Genomic DNA, 23436 nt, shown 5'->3' on the forward strand with positions numbered 1-23436 from the left:
AATGATCAAGTACTGGAAGCACTCACTCAACCATGCCAAGAAACTTGGAAGACAGCTATCTGGCTAATCAATGGGAAGAGATTCATATTTCTGACTATTCCAAAGAAAAGTAATTCAATAGAATGCTGAAATTATCCAATAATATCACCTGCAAGTAAAATGGTGATGAAGTTCATCAATAGGGAGCTGCCAGAAATTCAAGCCAGATTCAGAAGAGGTCAGGAACAAAGTGATAACATTGATGACATCAGATGCATCTTGGCTGAAAGCAGAGAAGACCAGAAAAGGGGTTGTCTGTGTTTGAGTTAGTTAATTGTGCCAACCTGGCCGATAATCACATGTGGGGCTAATTGAAAGGCAGAGGGATAAATGGGTGGTGAGCCTCGCCTCTCAAGTTCTCGAGTCCCTTGCTTTGTGATGGCCGCACCAGGGTGCAGCTGCCTTAGCAGTTCCCTGATTCAGCTTGCAAGATTGACTTCCTATAAGACATCCCCAAGGAGAAGCCACATGGACCTATCCTGATGCAGACCTGGGTGCTGGAGCAGCCTTGTGGAGACCCCTGCTAGTGTTGAGATGCTTATTCGTTCACTGACTCAGTCAGTGCATCCTACTGCAGTCGGCATCATTGCCTCTGTTTTGTGAGGTGGAGGACTTTGTGGACTGGTGTTGGGTTAATGGGTTAATGGGTTAATGTTGGACTTGTGGGCTTGGGCAGCATTGGGTTGGGATGTTTTCGTGATGCACACTTTCTTTACATAAAACTCTCTTATACATGAGTTGCTGTGGATTTCTTTCTCTAAAGTACCTAGACTAATACAGTGTTTTATTGACTAGGCCAAGGCATTCAACTGTGTGGATCATAACAACTATGGGTAGCATTGAGAACAATGGGAATTCTAGAGCGTATCATTGTACTCATGAGGAACCGGTACACAGACTAAGAGGCAGTGGTTAGAACAAAACAAGGGTACACTGAGTGGCTTCCAATAAGGACAGGCGACTTCAAATAAGGAAAGGTGTGAGTCAGGGCTGTATTCTTTCACCATACGTATTCAACCTGTGTGCTGAACAAATAACCTAAGAAGCTTGGTACATGAAGAAGAACATGACAAGCGGGCGGAAGGAAGGCTTATTAATAGCTTGAGATATGCAGATGAAACAACCTTCCTTACTGGAAGCAAGGAAAAAAACGAAGGACTTGCTGATGAAAACCAAAGACTGCAGCCGTCAGTATGGATGGCAGCTCAATGTAAAGAAAACCCAAATCTTCACAACTGAGCCAACAGACAACATTAAGATAGAGACAAAACTGAAGTTTTCAAGGATTTCCTCTTGCTTGGATACACAGTCAGTGTTCAGGCAAGAAATCCATGATGGACTGACTGCACTGGGCAAATCCACAGGACATGAAGCCTTTCAAGGTGAAGAGCACAGATGAAACTGAGAATTAAGGAACACCTAGCCCGGTCCAGGGGATTTTGAATTGCTCAAACGTCTGAGAAAGTTGAACAACGAATAAGGAAAACTGCAAAAGGGATGCACTTGAATATGATGTTGGGGAAGAATACTGAAAACACGGTGGACCGCCAGAAGAGTAAATAAGTAGATCTGAAAAGAAAGACAGGCAGAAAACTCCTTGATGGTGACGGAGGACAGACTCTGTCCCACGTACTTAGGAGAGACCAATCCCTGCCAAAGGACATCGTGTTTTCTAGAGAGAAAGGTCTACAAAAAAGAAGGTTCTGAAGGACATGGATTGGCACAGTGGTCGCAAAAAATGAGCTCAAATATAATTGTGAGGACGTCTCATGGCAGAACAGTGTTTTGTTTTGCACACAGGACGCTTCTGAATCAGAACCGACTCCATGACACCAAACAACGTTACAGTTACTGGACCTAATAATGGACTTCGCGCTTCTGTTCTTCCTCCTGACTCATTTAGAGTGCCTGGAGTCTTAAAAGTTTGCAAGTGACCATCCAACACACAATAATTGGTCTTTATTCACCTCCCTCCCGCAACAGAGGAGGGAGTCAGGAATAGAAGGAAAATAAGGAATGCATGGCTAACCGCCTCTATGAACAATTGCCTCATTTGCCATCAGAGCAGAAGTACTGAATGGTGCCCAATTACCAGTACTGAGCATGTTGGTCAAATATTGCATAGCTGAATCCCGATCAAAAGGGGAAAAAATGGAACAGAATTTCACATTCTCGTGGACCCTAGGCTTTCTGGAGCCATAGGGAGTAAATGAGCCCCTGAAATTATTGCTCTGGCTAAGCTTTAAACCTTACCTTAAACCAAATATACCCACTAAAATTGTCTTACCACTAAAAAAACCGTTTACCTGAACTAATAAAATTGGTTTGCATTGAGTATTATGTTCTTGTCAGAGCTATCTATGCGAACTCACATTGACACCAGCAACTGGATTAGCTATGACATGGAGGAGGCAGTGCGTGTATGTTCATGAGGGAACAACGCAGCAAAGGTAGGTAACAATGTTGTACAATTAGAAGAATGTAATCAATATCACTAAATTGGACATTTAGAAATTGCTGGATTGATGTGTCTTGCTGTGTATATACTCAATAACAACAAAATAAATAAAGTTTATAAGGGGAAAAAGGCTATGTGTTTTGAACCCTGCCAACGGTGCTATAGGAAACTGGATGGGTGGCAAGGTGGGGAAGAGTAATCAAAAGGTCATGCAATGCAAGAAATATTGATAAAGATTTAGGAAAAGGAAGGGATCCCATGAAGAAATTCTAATCAAAGAAAAAGAGTTACTGAATTCCTGCTTTACATATTGGTAAGTCAGCATTCTGTTTATAGCTATGTTACGAAACTAAGATGAAATAATGAACCACTTAAGACAAAGTTAATGTTCCTAATAAAAATAAAGGGAAATTTTTGCTTCTGTGACTCCAACCAGCCCTGAACAAAGTGATGGTCTCACTGAAGAACAGAGAGGATGTCTATAGTGGTCATTTTCACACCGGCTTGGCCAAAGGTCGGTATTTCCACATAAACTATATATTTAATCACTTCCTGGGTCTTATCTCCCCCATCCCCAACTCTTAATTTAACTCGATGCTGATCATTTACATCTGTCACAGAGCGAAACATTTTCTTCCTGATGGAGAACCAGGTGTTCTATAGGAGGCCTGAGTGCAAAAACGGCCATTAGTCAGGTTGATAGCAGTCACCAAACGACAGCTCACTAGTCAAGCCCAGCAGCTCCGAACACTGCATTGTATTGCTATTTTCTGATCAACATTCTTGTTTTATAACCTGTCTACCATGCAAGGAAATGAACAGGCAAATAGATCTACCTGTTCTTTAACGGGAATCATAAATCAATGAAAGGTTCCTTGGGGGGATTGCAGGGGAGGGAGAGGCATAATGGGGAGCTGATGTCAAGGAGCCCAAGAATAAAGAAAATGTGTTCAAAATTACTGTAGTAGTAATTATTCAACACTGCTTGATTTGACTAAACTATTAAATGGTATGCTGTCTGGATTATGTCCTAATAAAATGGATTGGAAAAAAAAGAGAAAGAAAGAAAAAATAAAGCCTGTATTTCTTGGTTAAAAAAAAACCCAAACTAATAAATATACCCAGATTCAAACACACAGGGTGCAAGCAAACATTCAAATGTAAAAGTTTATTAACCAGCAGATTTAAAAAAAGCAAACAAACTGTGCATCCTAAGAAAGGTCAGGTGTAGGGCAGAAAAATTAAAACAGCTGATGCAACAAGGTATTACATTATTATCCTGAAAATACAACACTATCATTTATGTTAATAAAAAGAAAAAATATTTTAATTCATTAGCAACTTCCGAGAATAATTCAAACTTAGTGCCAGCAAGTTGATTCAGATACACAGCAACCCTACAGCAGGCCTGGGTAGAACTGCCCCTGTGGGTTTTCCGAGACTGTAACTTTTTATGGGAGTCAAAAGCCTCATCTTGCTCTCAGGGAGGGGCTGGTGGTTTTGACCTTACACATGAAAAGACACAGAGAGAAAGCATTCAGAGCTGGTGCCCTGAATTAGAACTTTCAGCTTCCTAAAATGTGAGACAGTAACTTTGTTTGGTAATGCCATTTATTTGGCATATTTCTGTTACAGCGAGCACTAGATAACAAAGACCAGAACTGATAGGAATTGTCTCAAACACTTGACATTAACATTTAATCCTCACACAATCTTTCTAAAAGGCAAGCACAATTCTCCCCTATTTGGTAAAGAAATTAACATATCAGGTTTTAGACTGCTAACTTTCATTGAAGATTTGTATGCAAGGTTGGCCTTTAATGGGCATCTGGGAATTTTAAATTTGGGGAAATTCCAGTCATTCCCTGTGCCTAAACTGTGCGAACAATGTAGTTTGTGCTGATTCCCTGCTCCCCTAGGTTTCTGGAACAAGTGAACAGGGTCTGCTTACAGGTCCACCCCCAAAACAAACTCTCAACACTAAATCCTTAATGTGCTTCTATGGTAAACAATATTTTACATGTATTGTTGCAGTACAATCCTGGAGGAATTAAAAGTGTCTTATGTGTCGCCACAGAACCCTGGTAGCATAGTGGTTACATATTGGGTTTTTAAACACAAGGTTAGCAGTTTGAAACCACCAGCAGGTCCACAGAAGAAAGATGAGGCTTTCTACTCCTGAGGAGTTGAGTCTCAGAAACCCACAAGGTCAGTTCTACCCTATCCTTAGAGGGTCACTAGAAGCCATAATCGAATTGATGAAAATGAGTTTGGTTTTTGGTTTGGTATGTGTCTCCACAGGGAGAAAGATGAAGCTATCAGCTCCTACAAAAATTTATTGCATCAGATACCCTATAACAGCAATGGGTTTCGGAGTTTGGTGTGCAACCCAGAGGAATGTTGGTGGCATGGTGGATTAAGTATTAGGCCGCTAGCAATAAAGTCCAAGGTTCAAACTCACCAGCTGCTCTACAGGAGAAAGATGAGGCTCTTTGTTCCCATAAAGATTTGTAGCTTCAGAAACCCTAGAGAGCAGTTCTACTATATCGTACAGACTAGTTACCATGAGTCAGAGTTGAGTCATCAGCAATGGGCCTTTGGCCATGATATGGGGCCTTAGAGGCCTCTGAGAAGCCTATACCTGGTTTCCTACAAACTTCAACTCATGCACCTTTTTCCTAAAGGCTGACTTTGCTTCATTAGATGCTGAGTCCCATGGGCCCTCCTAGTAAAACCTGGAAGTGGTCTTGTTTTAACACATTCACACATTAAGTCGTATGGTACTTTAGTTATATGTCAATATAATTATTTTTAAAAAGTTATCTTGGTGACCTCCAATACAATCCCATTTTACAACTATGGAATTAAGTCAATAAGTTAAATAATGTAAGCCAAAGTTTGAATAGATCCAGGATTCCAGCCTGCACTTACCTGGCCATAAAGCTCAGTGATTCTGTGTGCTTTTCTTTGAAGCATTTTTCCACATGGAGGTAACAGAAAGAATGTATGCTACATCTTGTGCTACAGAGTGGGAAATAGTCTACTGCAGTTAAAGTCACTTCGTGAGCTAAGGAGCAACATTAAATAGAACCAAGGACTACATGAGGTCAGGCATGAGGACCGGGATAAACGGATTATAGCAAAGGTGTGAGGAGAACTTCTCTGCTGTTAGCTGAAGTGAGGAGATGGTAGGGGCTTGACCACCTGGACAAGTGTACTTCAGGGAGAGGCTAGATGAGGACCAGCTTTGGGTAAGTAGCCTTAAGCAGTTAAGCACAACCTCCTGAGGCAAAAAGAAGTGAGCACAATGTTGAGTTTGTTACAGCCTACCCAGGTGACATTGAGCAGTTCCTTAATGGTTTCCCATTAAGAATAAATTGAGAATAAAACTGATAAGCCTATTTTAAGGATAACATGTGATCATCTATATTAATAAGTGTCTAGCATATGTGCTTATTTCCCCCTTGTCCACTATGAAACCATGATGGGCAAGCCTCCCCCCTCCCCCATGCCTTCCTTGATTTTCTGAAGCAGGCAGGATGTCTTCCAGGAAAGGGTGAAAGTTAGGCCTGGGCTTCTCCCGACAGTGCCTCATAGGAATTGATCTGGGAAATTCTGCACACCAAATCCTCCTCGTGAAAATTCATGATGCACATTAGTATATTAAAAACTCAGGAAACTCTTACAGTAAAGAAACCTATTTAATTTGATTTAACCTAGTGTTTCCACAAGTTATTTGACCCCTTGTTCGCAGGATGATGACTCCATTTTGCATTTTGAAACAGGCTACTTCAGCAAACAAGCCTATTGAAAGATTTTTAAGAAGGTGGAGGAATAAGGAACTAAAATATCTCCTCCTTTTACAGGTTACAACAAATTAGCCACCTGCCACTACCACCACCATCACCACAAGAAAGACCCCTTAAAGAACATCATTTGTTTTGTGTTTTACCAGTGTCTTAAAGAAAGAGCCATATTTATACACCTGCTTCAGGTCTCTAATGCTGTGGTGTTCGACTTTTTGGTCTCAGGAGTCCTTTGCACACAGAAGTTATAGAGGATGGTAAGGTTAATATCACAAAGGGGCACCAAGACCTTTTGGAAATGATGGATATGTTCATTATCTTGATTGTGGTGACAGTGTGTGCATGTCAACACTGATCAAATACCATATATCAAATATGTACAGTTGATGGCATGCCAATTAAACATCAATCAAGTTGCTTTAAAAATTACCTTCTAAACCCGGGGCAGCTGGCTAATTCTGAAAATAAACTTAAAAAACAGAAAAGCAAGAACATCAATGAGTTCTTGTTCGTATGGGTTTGATCTATTAGCATTTGTTAATTAGAAATGAGAACTGAATAAAGTTCTTGAAAATATTTAAAGAAAACTTGATTTCAATCAGTTATACAGTAAGAAAAAGAAAGGGTGTGTTTTACTAGCCCTATCAAATAATTGCGGATATCCTTTTTCATGTTACACAAAAAAATCGCTTGGTCATTTCTGAGGAAGCCCTGGTGGCATAATGGTTACGTGTTCGGCTGCGATCTGGAAGGGCAGCAGTTCAAAACCACTAGCAGTTCTGAGGGAGAATGTCAGGATGGGGCTTTCTATTGACAGTCTTGAGAACCCACAGGAGCAGTTCTACCCTGTCCTACAGGGTCACTGTGAGTCAGCATCCACCCGATGGCACTGCAGAAAAAGAGTGTCAGTGTAGACTCTCAAACCAGGGGCAAACTTTCTAGACACTGTTTATTGAAATCCACTGTTCTCTCCAAGGGGTGCAGAGCCTATGGATGCTGAAAGGAGGCGAGGACCTCACCTCGGGCTAAGAGAGAGAGAAACTCCCCAGATGTGGCACACTGAATTTGGACCTTGGGCCTCCAAAATTGTGAAAAAAAATTAATTTCTGTTCATTAAAGCCAAAACATAAATAAAATATACTGGCCTACCTTAAATGTTGAAAGAACCTTTTAGCTTCATATTGTTTTCTCATATTACACATGGGTCTCCAGAAAATATTTGTATATAAACAGTTATAAAGGCTATATAAGTGACATATTCCTTTACATTAAAAAAAATCTCTTCAGTTATCATCACCAAGATTCACTGAAAACAATCGGTACATATTGGACAGCTTTAGAGCTCATGGAAAGATACAAGGTTTTCAAAATTCTACTCTTTTTTTCCTTGGAATCTGAAATTATATCATTGTTGACAAATACGGTCAGTCATTTTCCATGAAGAGACAGGCTCACTTCATTCTTTCTAGAAAATACTTGGCAAATACCCAAGTGAAAATCCTGCCTTGTCCCTTTTCCTTTCAAAAGTAAAAAGACTATTTCATAAAACAAAAGTGGCTCATCAGTTTCCTCAGTGGTTTCCCTCTAGACAACTATCAGACGCACTATTCAGCAGACGGCACTGATGATGCTTCTAACTTTGTCAAAACTAATCAAGAGGCATATGAAGGCCACGAATAAACAAAATTAATCATTTGTTCTGCATCACAGAACACTCACAGGGAGCTGGCATTGCTTTGCTTATCTCTTTTGTGTTGTTGCAAGCACACGCCAATGAACATAGTGATTTATACAGTTGGGGGCCACTGCCCTGTTTCACACTAAAACCCCAGCTGCTGATCCGCCCCAGCACTAGCATCATGGACGCAAGTGTCTACACGGTGAGAAAGAGTTCACAACAGCTGCCCTTTATTATCAAAGTTGTTTTTGGTTTTTTTTAATATCCAAGTTGTTTTGATCTTTGGGACTCACAGCAAGAGTCTCAGGGACTTCCAGGGGTCCGTAGACCACACTTCTGAGAAATGGGGATCTGAATAAGTAGACTTGGATGCTGAAAGGACACGAAGACTATTATTGGCTACACAGTGGTGCTCATTACCAGCTGGTTTGATGAACTAATCCACATGTGCCTTGGAAAAGAGGCCTGATGGTCTGCTTCCAAAAGGTTACAGCTTTGAAAACATTACAGAGTAGTTCTACCCTGCACACAAAGGGGTCACTAGAAGTCAGACTCAATTCAAAAGCAAGTATTTGCATAAGATAACGCAATGGTTCCTAGAAATGAAGAGCTAAGAAATATCCTCAATGCTACATATATACAAGATCATTTATGATTAAGTATGCTTATTTGAAAAGATAATTTACGTATAATTGGACATTAATGAATGAAATTTACATGTAATTATCATTTAGAATAACTTGAGTGATTTATGATTTATGATGGACTATCTCCAAAACTCCAAACTTAGTGAGTGCTATTGGATCAATTTTGACCCATAATGACTGAGATAGTTAAGGTTGAGTGTGCCAACCTGGCCAATAAACACATGTGGGATTAATTGAAGGGCAGGGAAATAAATGGCTTGGTGAGCCTCACCTTTCTGTTTCTCAGGTCTCTTGCTCTCTGATTGTCAGATCAGGGTGCAGCTGCCTTAGCCAGTTCCCTGCATCAGCTGGCAAGGCTCACTTCCTGCAAGACATCCCTGAGGAAAAGCTACATGGACCTACCATGATGCAGCCCTGGGTGCTAGAGTAGCCGCATGAAGACCCCTGCCAGTGCTGAGATGCTTACACGTTTACTGATTCGGCTTCCCTCCTGCAGTCGGCATCATTGTGTGTGTTTTATGAGATGGAGGAGGACTTTGTAGATTGGTGTCAGACTTATGGGCTAATGTTGGACTTATGGGCTTGGACAGCACTGGGTTGGGATGCTTTCTTAATGTACACTTATCCTTTATATAAACCTCTTTCTTATATACATATGAGTGTTTGTGAATTTGTTTCTGCAGTCTGCCTAGACTAACAAAATGACCATACAGGACTGAGTAGAACTGTTTGATGCATTTCCAAGAATGTAGCTCCTTCTGAGAATGGAAAGCCTTTTCTTTCTTCTGCCGGCAGCTAACCTAATTTCGAGCTGCTGATCTTGTGGTAGCAGCCAAACATGTAACCCACTACATCACCAGGGTTCCTGATGGACAATCTAGAAAATAATAATAGTAATTCATAAACTCCCAACAATTGGAGTTAATTCTGACTCAGTGATTCAAACTCTTTTGGTAGAATTGTCCTTTGGGGTTCCCAAGACTATATAGATCTTGATGGGAACAAAAAGCCTCATCTTTCTCCCATGGAGTGACTAGTGGGTTCAAACCACTGACCTTGTGGGTAGCAGCCCAATTCACAGAACTCAATACAGCACCAGGACTTCTTAGTCTATATAATACCAGTTTATATTAAATGGCATCATAACAAACTTCTAAGCATGTAGTACTTAACATGTTTTCTCATATAAAACTAAAGAGAGTTGATAAGTCTCTTAGTTTTCTACATTTGATCTTAGCCAAAAGGCCGAGAAGTAACACGTCTCTTAGTTTTCTACTTTCACTTAAAATTTTTTTATTTTGTTTTATGAACTGCAATATATGAATTGTTGACTTGTACAGATTAAACTCTTAAGCAACTAAGCACTATATACACAGTGGGGTATAGTGATAGGTTAAAATTTTCAATAATATCTATTCATATCAATAGAGCCACACTTACTAGTGATTTGAGTGAAAGTTGGCAAATTGATTTTCCATTCAACAATTCATACACATTTTATTTTCTGACACCTATGGAATCTCACAGTGTAATCACACTCTTCCCACTCCTCCCTTTTCAATATTTCCATTCATCCTTCATTTCTAACCCTTCCGGCCTCTGAGCTTTATCCCTGGACAAACGCTGTCCTTGGGATCTCATAGATTGGTTAGTGTTGCTGTTCACCTTAAACCAAAACCAAGCCAATTGCCGTCCAGTTGATTCTGACACACAGAGACGCAGAGACGCAGAATAAAACAACTCCGTAAGATTTCAGAGACTAGGCACACTTATGGGAGCAGGCAGTCTCATATTTTCTCTGCATAGTGATTTTAAACCGCGAACTTTGTAGTTAGCAGCCAAGTTCTTAACCCACTGTACACAAGGGACCCTTATGAGCTGCTTAAACTTTGTTAAAGTCATTTGATGTTTAATGCCAGTACATTTTAATTCAAATGAAATTCATAATGTATAACAGGGGTGTCAAACTCAATTAAAACAAGGGCCATTTGGTGCAACAGGCAAGATTCATGCAGGCCACATCACATTTATAAATTTTTATTTTGAAATAAGGATTCAGAATTATGGATAGGATAATTAAAACACTATATAATTGCTTTCATTTAAACATTTAAATAAAATGTTTTATTTTACTTTAATTAAATAAAAATTATTTTATTTAAAGTATTTATAAAACTAAAATTATTCTTTTTTCCTGAAACTTGCCAGCGCTTTCCTCCTACTAGTTTTCACTTACCTCTTATGTCGTGACCAGAAAATATAACAAAGTAACTAATGAAAAACACAAAATGTTGGACAGCTGACAAACATGATGCACAATTGTAATGGCTTCCCTCTAAAAATGTTAACTAGTGCTGCCACTAGGTATGATTCATAATATCACAACCCAGAGTGCTCTTTTTAACTTTTCGCTATTGGAATCTGTTTACATGACGTGACACTGAGAGCGGCAGACACATGGCTTCCAAACGTTGCTGGAACTGAATCAGTGCGTTTCTACACGTCCACAGGCCCCCAGGAAAGGCCCTGGGCCACATGTATACTCACCTTCAGTAGTTAAAGGGTTAACTAGGGAATTGTGAGTATGATATTGCCCCGATCTCCCCTAAGTGCTATTTTCTTTATAACAATTTTTCTATTTTCATTTTATTTCAGAGCATCGTGGGCCACAAAAAAATTACCTCAGGGGCTGCATGTGCCCTGTGGGCCACCAGTTTTGACACTCCTCATGTATAACATTGGAAAAAATGTTCATCATCATTGTGCTTTTGGATTTTTACATTTTAGCTTTCTGAAAGATACATTATCATTCAAAACCCACTGCCATTGAACTGATGCCGACTCATAAGGACCCTATAGGACAGAGTAGAGCTGCTTTTGGGGGGTTCTGAGCCTGTAATTCCTAAAGGAATAACAAGCCCTATCTTTCTCCCAAGAAGCAGCTGGTGGTTTTCAACTGCTGACCATGCAATTAGCAGTCCAACATGTAACCACTGTGTCACTAGGGATCCAAAAGATACATTAGTAAAGAATAATACAGATATTCAAAATGCAATACATATTAATGATACCCTTCAATTAAAAATAGGATCTTCTGGTGAAATTGGGAAGTTTATTCATTTCAGATGAAAAAAAAAAATCAAGGTTGATTTAGGAAGTGTTCAAAATAAAGCTGAGTATAGATTCACATGTGCAAAATAAGCCATCTTAAAACTATCCTTAAACCCTAGTTACCGGATCATAACATCCTAATAAGCATGTTATAAAACTACATTTCAATCTGTGCATACAATTTAAATCTTTTAAAACAGAAATGACTGTTAATAGAGAAGGTCAACTTACTCGATCTGCTAATCCTCCAGGAACTATAGTTCTCACAACCACGCCACTCAATTTTCCTCCAACTATCCCGAAACCTAATCCGGAGCCATCATTGATGAGCTCCACATCTTCAATGTGGCCCCAACAAGCCTACAAATGAAGAACAAGGTCAAAGTCACACATAGCAGCAACACATACATTCCTAATTTTCTCTGTTAACTACCACCCACTGCCCTCTAATAGTTCTGACTCCAGCAACCCCTGGGGACAGATCAGAACTGCTCCACGGGGCTTCCAAGCCTGTCAATCTGCTGTGGAGCAGACAGCTGCATCTTTCTCCTGTGGACATGCTGGTGAGTTTAAACTTGCTAGTAACAGCATGGTGTTTAATCTGCCGCTCCACACGCCCACAGCTTTCTAGTACAATAACTATTAATGCACCAGATATACAATAAATTGAACATTCATATAATTCGCCAAGTCAACTTTCTAGAGTCTAAGAGACTCTATATAGAGATTATATAAATATAATCAGATAGTCCCTACCCAAAGAATCTTTAAACCAGTATATGACCTAAAACACAAAGAATTAAAATGCAAGACAGAGTATTTGATCATAAGACGTTCTCCTCCAAGAGGATAAGAAATGGGATCCATTCCACACTGTAGGCCCGTAGTACGTTCACAGCCATGCAGTCAGTTCTGGTCAACAGCAGCTCTGCAGGACAGTGTACAGCTGCCCCTGTGGGTTACTGAGACTGTAATCTGTGCAGGAGAAGACTAGCTCATCTTTTCCCACAGAAGGGTTTTGGTGAACCACTACACCCCCAGGACTGCCTAGGCCTGAAGCAGACACCATTAGTAGTCTAAAATAACACATGATGAAAACGGAGACATGGAGCATTGAAGGTAGCTGCCCAGTGCCTGGTACACAGTAGAAACCTGATAAATATGTCCTTGCCTGAAGTAAAAAAGAATCACAAGGTAAAAAAGATTTGCAGGAAGAGAAGGATGAGAAGTGAAGTCAAATGAAGAATTCCTGAAAGCATTACAGAAAACAGCATTTAAACTGCACTACAGAGAAGGAAGATTATATAAGCAAAGAGACAATGTAACCACTAGCAAGAACGGCCAAATATCGGCTCAGAGAGTCAGAGTTGGGGTTGGGGTTGGGGTTGGTGGGGAGAATGTTCTAAAACTGATTGTGGTAATGATTGTACAGTTCCTCTTGATACGATTGAACAACTGAATTGTATGATATGTGGATTAAGTGCCAATAAAAATGTTAAAAAAGTGAGGTTTAAATAAGAAAACAAAATGGGAAAAAAGCATGCTTAACATTAGTCTGGCAACAATTTGTAGAATGAGATGGTAAGTCTGATAGAGACTGGTAGAACCCCTGAGACCATGGCCCTTGATACCCTTCAAAGCCAGAACTGAATCCATCCCCGGGGATCACCTTTCCACCAAACAGTATGCGGCTTACAGAGTGAACAAGAACAATCGACCACATGAGACTAAAGAACAGGACTTGCACAAAACCACACTTAAGAGGGCAGGAAGGGGCCAGAGAAGAACGATTAACAGATACAGACATGAGAAGAGGACTGTTATACTGAGGAGGATGCAATCAATATCATGAAACCAAATGTGCATAAAATGTTGAATGAAAATCTAACTTGCTCTGTAGTCTTCAACCCATAACACAATTAAAACAGAAGGAGAAAATGGTAAGACAGACATGAGGTGAAGAGATTAACTCAGAAAACTTCGAAGAATAAAGGGAGGACTGACTGAGAATATTAGCAATAGGAATGTAGGAATCAGACTGCTAGATCTAAGTATTTCCCCTCTATCAGGCTTCCATCAGTAATATACATTAAATTCCCATAATCCCACTGCACAGCAACATTCTCCTGATTGGCAAGATCATCAGAGGATACTAATTTCTTTACTTTTCCAACAGTTTTTCTACTACACTAAACCCAAAAGTTACTATGAAATACTAAAACAACTAGATATTCTAGCACTATTTAATATTTAATTCATGTCTGGAACCATATCTAGTACATGGGAAATAACGTTTGCTTAACAAACAAAAAAAACTGAATTAATGAAAGCAGCTAATATTCAGAGAGGGCTTATTGTATACCGAGCATTGTGCTTAGGGCTTCCTGTTCTTCTCATTGAACCCTTACAACAGCTCTTAGACAACGCTGAAGTCCAAGGTAATAGATGATGAACAAGGTAACAGAGGCATGCACCAAGTTAAGGAGCCTTAATGGTGGTACAGTTAGCAAGTTAGAGAACTGGACTTGTATCCATCTAACTCTGATTCCAAAGTCCTGTACTTAACCACTGTGCTAAGCAATCTCCCATTCTGTTCATTCTATTAGGTTTATCTATTAGGTAAATTGTGCTATCTAGATATTACTGTTTACAATAGGGGAAAGAGCTGTATGTTAATTTGTGTCCTGACCTTGTACTGCTCCCAGACACTACATTTTCTTTTGTCTCAATGAATAAAAATTAAATAAATCAGCTAGCACTTAGTGTTATAAGAAAATAAGATTTATTAGCTTACATTCTGAAGATGCAAGGCAAAACCGGCAAGGTATTATGGACCAAGTTTAAGGATTCTCAAAATAGACATCTACTTTTGTTTTGTTTTTAATTGTTCAGTATAGATCTTATAGGAAAAAAACTGAAATAATGTTGGAGTATCAATAATCTAGTCATAAGACCTAACATTATCTCAAAGAAATAATACTTTTGGAATAACCAAATCTTACTTAAGATACTCAATAGTAAATGTCTAATAAAAATTCTCAGCTTAATTACTTAGGTGGCAATATGACTAACGGATACAAAGCCTCTATCACAAAATAAATTACATTAATACTTCCAATTTGTTCTTGATATTAAATTATAATGTTAAATAAGGAGACCTGTAGAATCTTGAAGACACACAGAGACAAAGCCAACCATGGAGTATCCTATAGCAATGCATTTGGAGAGAGCATCATCTTTCTTGATGATGTCTTATTCAACTTCTGTATCCTTTAGAAACTCAATTACACAATTCAAAATGAAGACGTTTTCCAAATTTGAAACTCACAGTTTCAGGCAGAGTTGTACCACTTAGGCTGGTGGAAGTACGGCTTCTTGAATGGGCTGGGTCCCTGGCTACAACCAGGCACAAAGATCCAGAGGTTTGTTGTAATAATGCAATTGCTTGCTGATGGGAAATCTTCTGATCCAGTGGTGTGCGATTAATGGCCAGTATTTGGTCATTTTCCTTTAACCTTTGATCTCTTGGGAAAATAAAAAGTATTTATTTTTATTTTTAAGTTTTATTGGCACTTCATCTACATATCATACAATTCAGTAGTTCAAGCATATCAAGAAGACTTGTACAACTGAAAAGATTTTTTAAAATGATAAAATACCCACATAAGAATCTGCTGCTCAAGTTTAAGATAGTCTGTTATTGCTCATATTACCACTTGACTTAGTGTATTCATTCAAATAATCATTTCATTATGTGCAACACAGCTCTTGGGAGTTCTTCCATGAAAGCACTTATTAACCAACTAATTAACTAATTAGACAGTGCAACCTTAATACAATTACACACATGTGCGCACATACACATACATACATTTTAAAAGCCATTTGACTGGAGATTGAAATAAAAATAATTTATAGAGTATCACTGCTAATGTTCTGCAAGTATGGGTGCTGCCCCCATTGCTGCCCAAGTTCAGTATTCCTGGGCCTCTTCCACTTTGACTCCCACTCACAAATATGCTCTTAAATTCCTCTTTAACAGATTCATCCAGACTTCCCTGCCATATGTCCAACAATTGTCATTGGAGGTCAAATGCTAGTTCTAGAAATTCAGTAGAGATTACTTGCAAATCTACCTGAGTTCTTATCTGTCTCCGAAGCACCAGTGTCCTAATTCTAACCAAGGTTTAAAAAAGAGACTATTTAAAAAAGAAATTAGTGGGGAATTTATTAGGTTTTTTAAAATTATTATAGTTACTATTTATTGAGTACTTCCTGTGAGTCAGGTCCTGTGCCAAGTGCTTTATGCATTCTCTTCCACTTCCTCCCTACACCAATCCCTTCTCCAAAAACTCTGATCTACTCATTCCCTCTCAATACTCTTGGCATTTCCTGTTCTGGAAATTATAGCTTCCAACTCAAATGCCCTTCCACTGTGAACATCCAAACTCAGTCCATCCCTTCCAATCCAGCTGAGTCTCCCCTCCATTACTAATAACATTACAAGGCTACCATAAACCACTTTATGTATTAGCTACTGAAAACTCCTATGTATGAAACGCATATGCTTGTCCACAGAAGTAGCTACAGTCTTCTGCATTCATTTTTAAGTTCTCTGAGGATAAGAACTTGCAGGTCTTAGATTAGCAAGTTGGAATTAGCAAGTTGAGTACTTCAATTTTTGAAACTTAAATTGTGGGTGGTTGTCCCAATAGATTGTGAATATCACGAAAATTGTGGTTTAAAATGTTTTTATTAGTATTAGAAAAGTCTTTTGGCATGTTATTAAGAGATAAGAACAAAATACATAGTTGCATATATCTTTATTGAAAGAATATTTTCTTTTCCTTTTTAAAAATTAATTCCTCACTTTATTGGGAGCTCTTACAAATGTCATAGGATTCCATAATTCCGATCGTTCAAGCATAATTGTTCAATTGCTACTATAATCAGTTTCAAAACATTTTCTTTCTTCTTGAACTCTTTGATATCAGCTCCCCAGAAGAATATTTTCTAATACCTATCCTAGGTATGTCAGGTGAATGAAAGTCCAAGTATTATTTTATTATTATTGTATTTTCATATAATTTTTTACTGTAATATTCATATGTATTACTTTCACAATGATTATATAACTTTAAAATACTGTTTGCAAATGATTCTTGTGAACTTTGTTCAGTACTAAAGATATATTTATTTTTAAGTGTGAATACTAAAGGAAAGTATCAAAAAATAATTCCATTTCACCTTTATTGCCCTCCTCTCACTAACTTCATCACCTAAAATCCTATTCACAACTTGTTCATTTAGGGATATTCCTAAATAACCCAGAATGAATGAGTTTCTCTGAATCGCTTCAGCTCTAATGTAATTCATTTTGCATCTCAAATTATTCATGCACAAATGTTCTACTTTCGGGAAATCAATCTATTTTCATTTAACTTTCCCTCCTACCTGGGAGGTTTCTACAGCAACTCTTTTCTTTCCAGTTAGTGTCTGCTCAGGGAATACAAATTCAATCCAACATGAATAAACTACAGAAGAGGCATCTAAAATATATTGAATTTTGGGGTGTGCTTGAAAGTTTAATAGAATCCGTTTTACTATTACTATTATTTCTAATTTAACTTCCTCATATTATAAAAGCTTCTCAATTGACAAAATATCACTGAATTCACACTTTCCATTCAAGAAGAGACCAGTTCTCGTCTTTCTACCAACTAATGAATTTTTATAACTTCAACAACCAACATGTCTGAGGCAGGCTAGAAAAATAACCTAATTCTACATGGAAAGTGCTCAAAAGGAAGAACGAGCTTACCGAGACCATGCAGACCCTTTACATGGCACTAGAAAGATGTGATGGCTGACTCCTGCTGCTCTGCAGCCCCTTCTTGTAGCATCTTGCAATGTGCTCATGCAACTTAGATCCAACTCTCATAGGGTCAAGCCTCTCTTTATCCCTCCACATTTTGAGCTGTCTGCAGAACCTCTCAAACCTTCTACATATACCCTGTAGTGTTGACCAAAGAACTTTAACACCAAAGAGGGCTTCAAAAACTTCGTTGCAATTATCATTATCTATTAATTCCATTTTCCCATGAAAGTTTTTTTAAAGTCCTTTCGATTTATGACCAAAAATCATAACCTTCTGTTTTAGAAGCACTCGCTTCAAAATGGCATAGCTAACAGTGAAGAGGAATTGACATGTGAGGGCTGTGGAGAAGAAGGCTGGGGTCCCATCCCTTTGTTTATCATCTTATGCCCAATGCCAAGCACGCGGTTTTAATAAATATCTATTAAATAAATAATTGAATGGGTAAAGAGGCAAAACTTTTAATGCTCTGAAGTGTTTCTAGCACATAACTAAGTATTTTTTAATGGCATATGAGGGGGTACCTCCCCAAAAACAGAATTGTGCTGGACAGCGTGGAGCTTTTGTAGTATGCATTTTCTCACTAGGTGAGCATCAAGCAACTCACTCTGAGTTAGTGCACCCAAGTGTCACCTAGAACGGTTCTCTCTGGTCACCGTGAATTTTTTTGTGAAACCAGTTTCACTCGAACTTCATTTTTGGTGATGACTGATTTAAGAGAACAGCATGTAGTTGTCAAATTTTGTTTCTTTCTTGGGAAAGTTGCTGCAGAAATTGCTGTGATGTTGAGCACAGCTTACAAGGACTGCACTATGGGAAAAATTCATTTACAAGTGATTTTCTCATTTCAAAAAAAGGTGAAATGTCAATGGATGACAAACCTTGCTCCAGACATCCGTCAACTTCCTGAACAGATTAAAATGTAAACTCGCAGCGCATTTGGAGTTTGTTCCACCAGGTCACACTGTGAATCAAGCTATTTACAGGCTCTGAAAAGATTGCTTAACAGTGTGTGACCAAAAAAAAGGTCTGATTTGTGGCACACAGAAGACTGGTTTTGCCACCATGATGATGTATCTGCTCACGCAGCCATCTCAAGTGTGCCAGTTTTGGGCAAAAAAACAGCATGGCTCTCTGGCCTCAAGCACCTTACTCACCTGATCTCACTCCATGCGACTTCTTTTTGTTTACACAAATACAGAGGGACATGAAAGGTGAGTAATCTGACAATGTCGAAAAGGTGAAGAAAAAAGTGAGGAAGGTGCTATCAGCCATCCAAACAGATGAGTTTGAAAAATGTTTCCGAGAATGGAATCACAGATTTGACAAATGTATTAAGTGTAAGGGAGAGTACTTTGAAGGTTGTTTTTTAAAAATAAATTTGAATACATAGCTTTGAAAAAGAAATTCGGGTTTTGGAGGGTACCCCTAGTATTCCTCAACTTACTGCCATTGAATCAATGCCAACTCGCATCAAACATACAGGACAGGGAAGAATGGCCCGTGACACTATAACACTGTAAAATTCCTGCAGGCCTATAGTCAGGGTTTAGGGCTCAGCTATAAGGTTACTTTTGTTTCCCCCTCTTCTCTCAGTGGGCTTAGTTTTTCTTTTTTCTATCTTCACTTTTTCTCTTCTCTTTTCATTCACATTCCATGCCAACCTCCAGACCACTCCCCTTAGCCTAGGGCATGCCCTTCACACAGCTGGGAGAACTCTACCCACTGGAACATAAACCCGAGGCTGTGGAAAGCCCGCCCACCCTCCACCAGGGGATATCCCATCCACCTTCTTCTCGGGAAATCCCACTCAGCTTCTTCCAGGGAAATTCCACCTGCCCTCCCTATGCAATGTTTAACACATAGCTGGGGAAATCTCGCCTACCTTCTTCTGGGAAAGTCCTGCCTGCATTGCTGGGGTTGCTCCTACTTGTCCTCTGTGGTCCCATGTGACTGAGGGAAGTTCCTCCGCCTGCTGTAGTGCCTCACACAGCCCACGGCAGCTGGCCAACGCTCACCAATGTACCACGCTGATGCGGGAACCTTTTCCAAACCTCCACAGTGATCTACATGATAAGGGCAATTCTGTCCACAATTCACAGTGCTCTATACCAAAGCAGGTAACCCACCAGCCTTCTGTGGCATTCCGGTTGCAGAAGGCACCACGCATGCCCTCTATGGTGTCCCAAGGTGCCGTGGGCCACACCATCACAGCTTCTTGTGAGATCACCCAGTGTAGCACCATCCTCGTGGGTCCACAACACCCAACTAGCGTTCCCTGAGAGGACCATCAAACTTGTCCTCCAAATAACAGAATACTGATTGACTAGTGAAGCCACAGGAGGATAAAGTTGTAGGCCAATTTCATAGTGAAATTAGCTGCAAGCAGTTCAAAGAAGCATTCCTATGAGTCTCCAAGAGAGAGCCAGTGCTCTTCGACTCACTGGAAAATGGAACCTGGCCTCCTCTAAAACAACGCAACACAAGCAGTAATCAGCCCCAACAACCTCAACGAAAAAAACAGGAGAAACAAAAGGAAATGGCAGAAAATGTCCTGAACTTAATGTCGTGCTTAGAAGAAGCAGACATTGATCTGCCACAGAAATAAATGTTCAGAATGCTGCTTGAAGTCATACAGGATCTGAGAGAAACAATACAGAAAACGGATGAAATGATAGAGGAAATAAAGACCACGCACAAAAGGGAAATACAAGAGCTTAAGGAAGAGATAAGAAAATCCAGTAGCAGACTCACGGACTTTGACAATCAACTGGAGGAGGTAGAGAGCCACACCAGTTACCTAGAGGGCAGCCAAGCAGACTTTAACGTGAACAAAAATCTAATAAGATCAACAAAGAGGCTGAAGAAAACCTAAAAGTTATGTCTGATGCTATGAAGAAGAACAACATTAGAATTATTGAATTACCGGAAGAAGACACAATAAAGAAGTCATCTGCAACAACAGTGAGAGAATTCTTGGAGGAAAATTTTCCCAGCTTAATGAATGAAAACCAGGCAATCACTCAAGAGACTAAAAGAACACCAGCTTGCGTGAATCCCAAGAAGAACTCACCAAATCTCCACTTTGAGGAAAAGGAGAAAAACATGAGAGCAGTTAAGGAAAAGAAAGCAATCACATATAAAGGTTCCCAAATAAGAATATGCTCAGACCTATCAGCAGAAACTATGAAGAAGAAAAGAGAGTGGAGTAACATATTCCAAAAATTGAAGGAAAACAATGTAAACCCAAGAATACTCTACCCAGCCAAATTATCGATCAAGATAGATGGAGAAGTAAGAATCTTCCCAAGCAAGGAAAAACTCAAAGAATAAGTTAGAAGAAACCCAGCCCTACAAAAGATCCTTATCGACCCAGTATGGGCAGAAGAACAGTATTCACCAACCAAGCATAAATAAGAGACCACCACATAGAACAACCACACACCAAGGACAACAAAGAGAAAACAAATGCCAAGATAGCACTGGCTTAAGGATGGAAAGAAGTCAAGAATGATACACATACACATGCACAACACACTAATAAGAAAGGAAGGTAGGAAAACACCCAACACAAAAGGTATACGATGATATCACAGAGTCCACAGATGGAGATAATAACCCTGAATATCAATAGACAGAAGTCAAGCATTAAAAGACTGAGGTCGGTTTCAATGGAGAGAAAATGTTTTGAGAAACGATGTACAAATGCGCTTTACACAATTGATGTGTGTATGGATTGGGATAACAGTTGTATGAGCCCCTAATAAAATGTTAAAAAATAAATAAATAACACTCAACAATAAAAAATAAATTAAAAAAAGAAAATAAAAAAAGACTGAGGCTAGCAGACTGGCTTAGAAAACACAACACATCAATCTGCTGCCTACAGGAGACACATCTAAAGGCTACAGACAAAAATAGGCTGAGAAACAAAAGCTGGAGAAAGGCACACCAAGTAAACAGCAATTCAAAAAAATCAGGGGTTACAATCTCAGATAAAAATGACCTCAAAATGCAAACCATAAAAAGAGATGAGGGCCACTATATAATGCTCAAGGGAACGATAGACAAAGAACCACTAGCATTTTAAATATCTATTTCCCAAACTAGAGACCCACTGAATACGTCATCTAAACATGCCAAAAGATGAAAAACGAAATCACAGCCACAACAATTATGGCAGGTGACTTCAATACACTGCTTTCTGAGTGAGATAGATCACAGGGAAAGAAACTCAACAAGGAGGCTAGGCATCTAAAAATACAATTAGACAATTTGACCTGATAGATATGCACAGAGCTCTTCATCCAAATATAGAAATATTCACATTCTTTTCAAGTGCACATGGCGCATATTCGAAGATAGACCACATGCTGGGGCATAAGGTGAATCTGCATAAATGTAAGCACATTGATATCATACAGACCTCTCTCTCTGAACAATGTGCCATGAGGCTGGAAATCAACAAAAGGAAGATGAAGAAAACAAGAGCAAACAATTGGAGAATGAATAACTCTCTATTGCAAAAGGAATGTGTACTGGCTCAGATCAGAGATGAGATTAAGAAATTTCTAGAAACCAATGAGAATGGGAACACGACATACCAAAATGTATGGGACACAGCAAAGGCAGTTATCAGAGGAAGTTTCATAGCAATACATGCACACATGAAAAAGGAAGAGAGACTTATGATTGATATGCTGACACAAAATTTACAGCAACTAGAACATAGTCAACAGGACAATCCTACTTATAGCAAAAGAAAAGTAATAATGAAAATCGGGGCTGAGATTCAGGAGAGGGAAAGTAAGAAAACTATGGGAAAAAAACAACTGCTAAAAGTTGGTTCTTTGAAAGGATAAAGAGATTGGAGAGACCGCTGCCAAACCTAACCAAAGAAAGGAGGGAGCAAATTTCAATAGCAAGGATAAGGGATGAAAAAGGGGACATTACAACAGACCCTAAGGAAATCAAAAGGATAATTACACAGTACTACAAAGGACTGTACTCCAATGGATTTTGATAAGAGTTGTATGAGGCCCCAATAAAATGATTTTTTTAAAAGAAAAAAATAACAGAACCTTTATATGATTGAATTCATCTATATCTGGAAAAAAAAAAAAAAGAAGAAGTAGAAGAAAGTCCCATCTTTCTCCCTTGGAGTTGCTGGTGATTTCAAGCTACTGACTTTGAATCTGTAACCACAACGCCACCAGAGCTCTGCATAGACCTCTAGTCTGTAAAATTTCTATCAGTTTTTCTCAAAGCCTCTATTTGTAATTTCCTACAGCGAATGAATGATGTAATATGATGTAGTATGAAATAATAAATTACTAACTGAATATGTAGGCCACTCTCCAACAGACTTCCCTTGGGTCTAGCTATAGGTTGCTCCTGAGCAGAAGGAAGTTTTCTGGAATTCACATCCTTTCAATATTATCCAAATCAAATGTCTTTGCATAGTCAATTAAGTGTGTATGTATATATATATATACATATTGTGTGTGTGTGTGTGTGTGTGTGTGTGTGTGTGTGTGTGTGTGTGTATACTAGTATTCTCTACTTTCGGACCATAACCACCTGATAGCAAAATGGTATTCCTCCTTCCACATCATCTTCTGAATTGGCTTGATATTCTGGCACTTCCTTCCAAACGTCATAACACAGACAAGTGAGCAGCTCTGATAGTATATCCATTTCTTGCAATCTTTCCAATGGGATTTTACCAGTTCGTGTGGCCTTGTTCTTCTCCAATGTCTTTAATTCAGCTTGGAATTCTTCCTTCAATACCCTCAGTTCTTGATCATATGCTACCACTTGAT

The 23436-nt window shown here is 39.1% G+C and overlaps 1 protein-coding gene across 4 annotated transcripts in view; it reads right to left on the reverse strand.

Annotated features, from left to right (window-relative positions):
* The window catches only part of PATJ (PATJ crumbs cell polarity complex component), a 399766-nt gene that overhangs the window by 365984 nt on the left and 10346 nt on the right, over positions 1 to 23436 (reverse strand). For all 4 annotated transcript variants that reach the window (XM_045291780.1, XM_045291779.1, XM_045291778.1 and 1 more), the window contains exons 5-6: positions 15068 to 15263; positions 11971 to 12099 (exon numbers count right to left, since the gene is read on the reverse strand). In XM_045291780.1, coding sequence (XP_045147715.1) covers positions 11971 to 12099; positions 15068 to 15263 — 325 coding nt within the window. The remainder of the gene's footprint in view (positions 1 to 11970; positions 12100 to 15067; positions 15264 to 23436) is intronic.

Source organism: Echinops telfairi, unplaced genomic scaffold (assembly GCF_000313985.2).
Source record: "Echinops telfairi isolate 266 unplaced genomic scaffold, ASM31398v2 ScPeMD7_443;HRSCAF=831, whole genome shotgun sequence".
Lineage (NCBI taxonomy): Eukaryota > Metazoa > Chordata > Mammalia > Afrosoricida > Tenrecidae > Echinops > Echinops telfairi.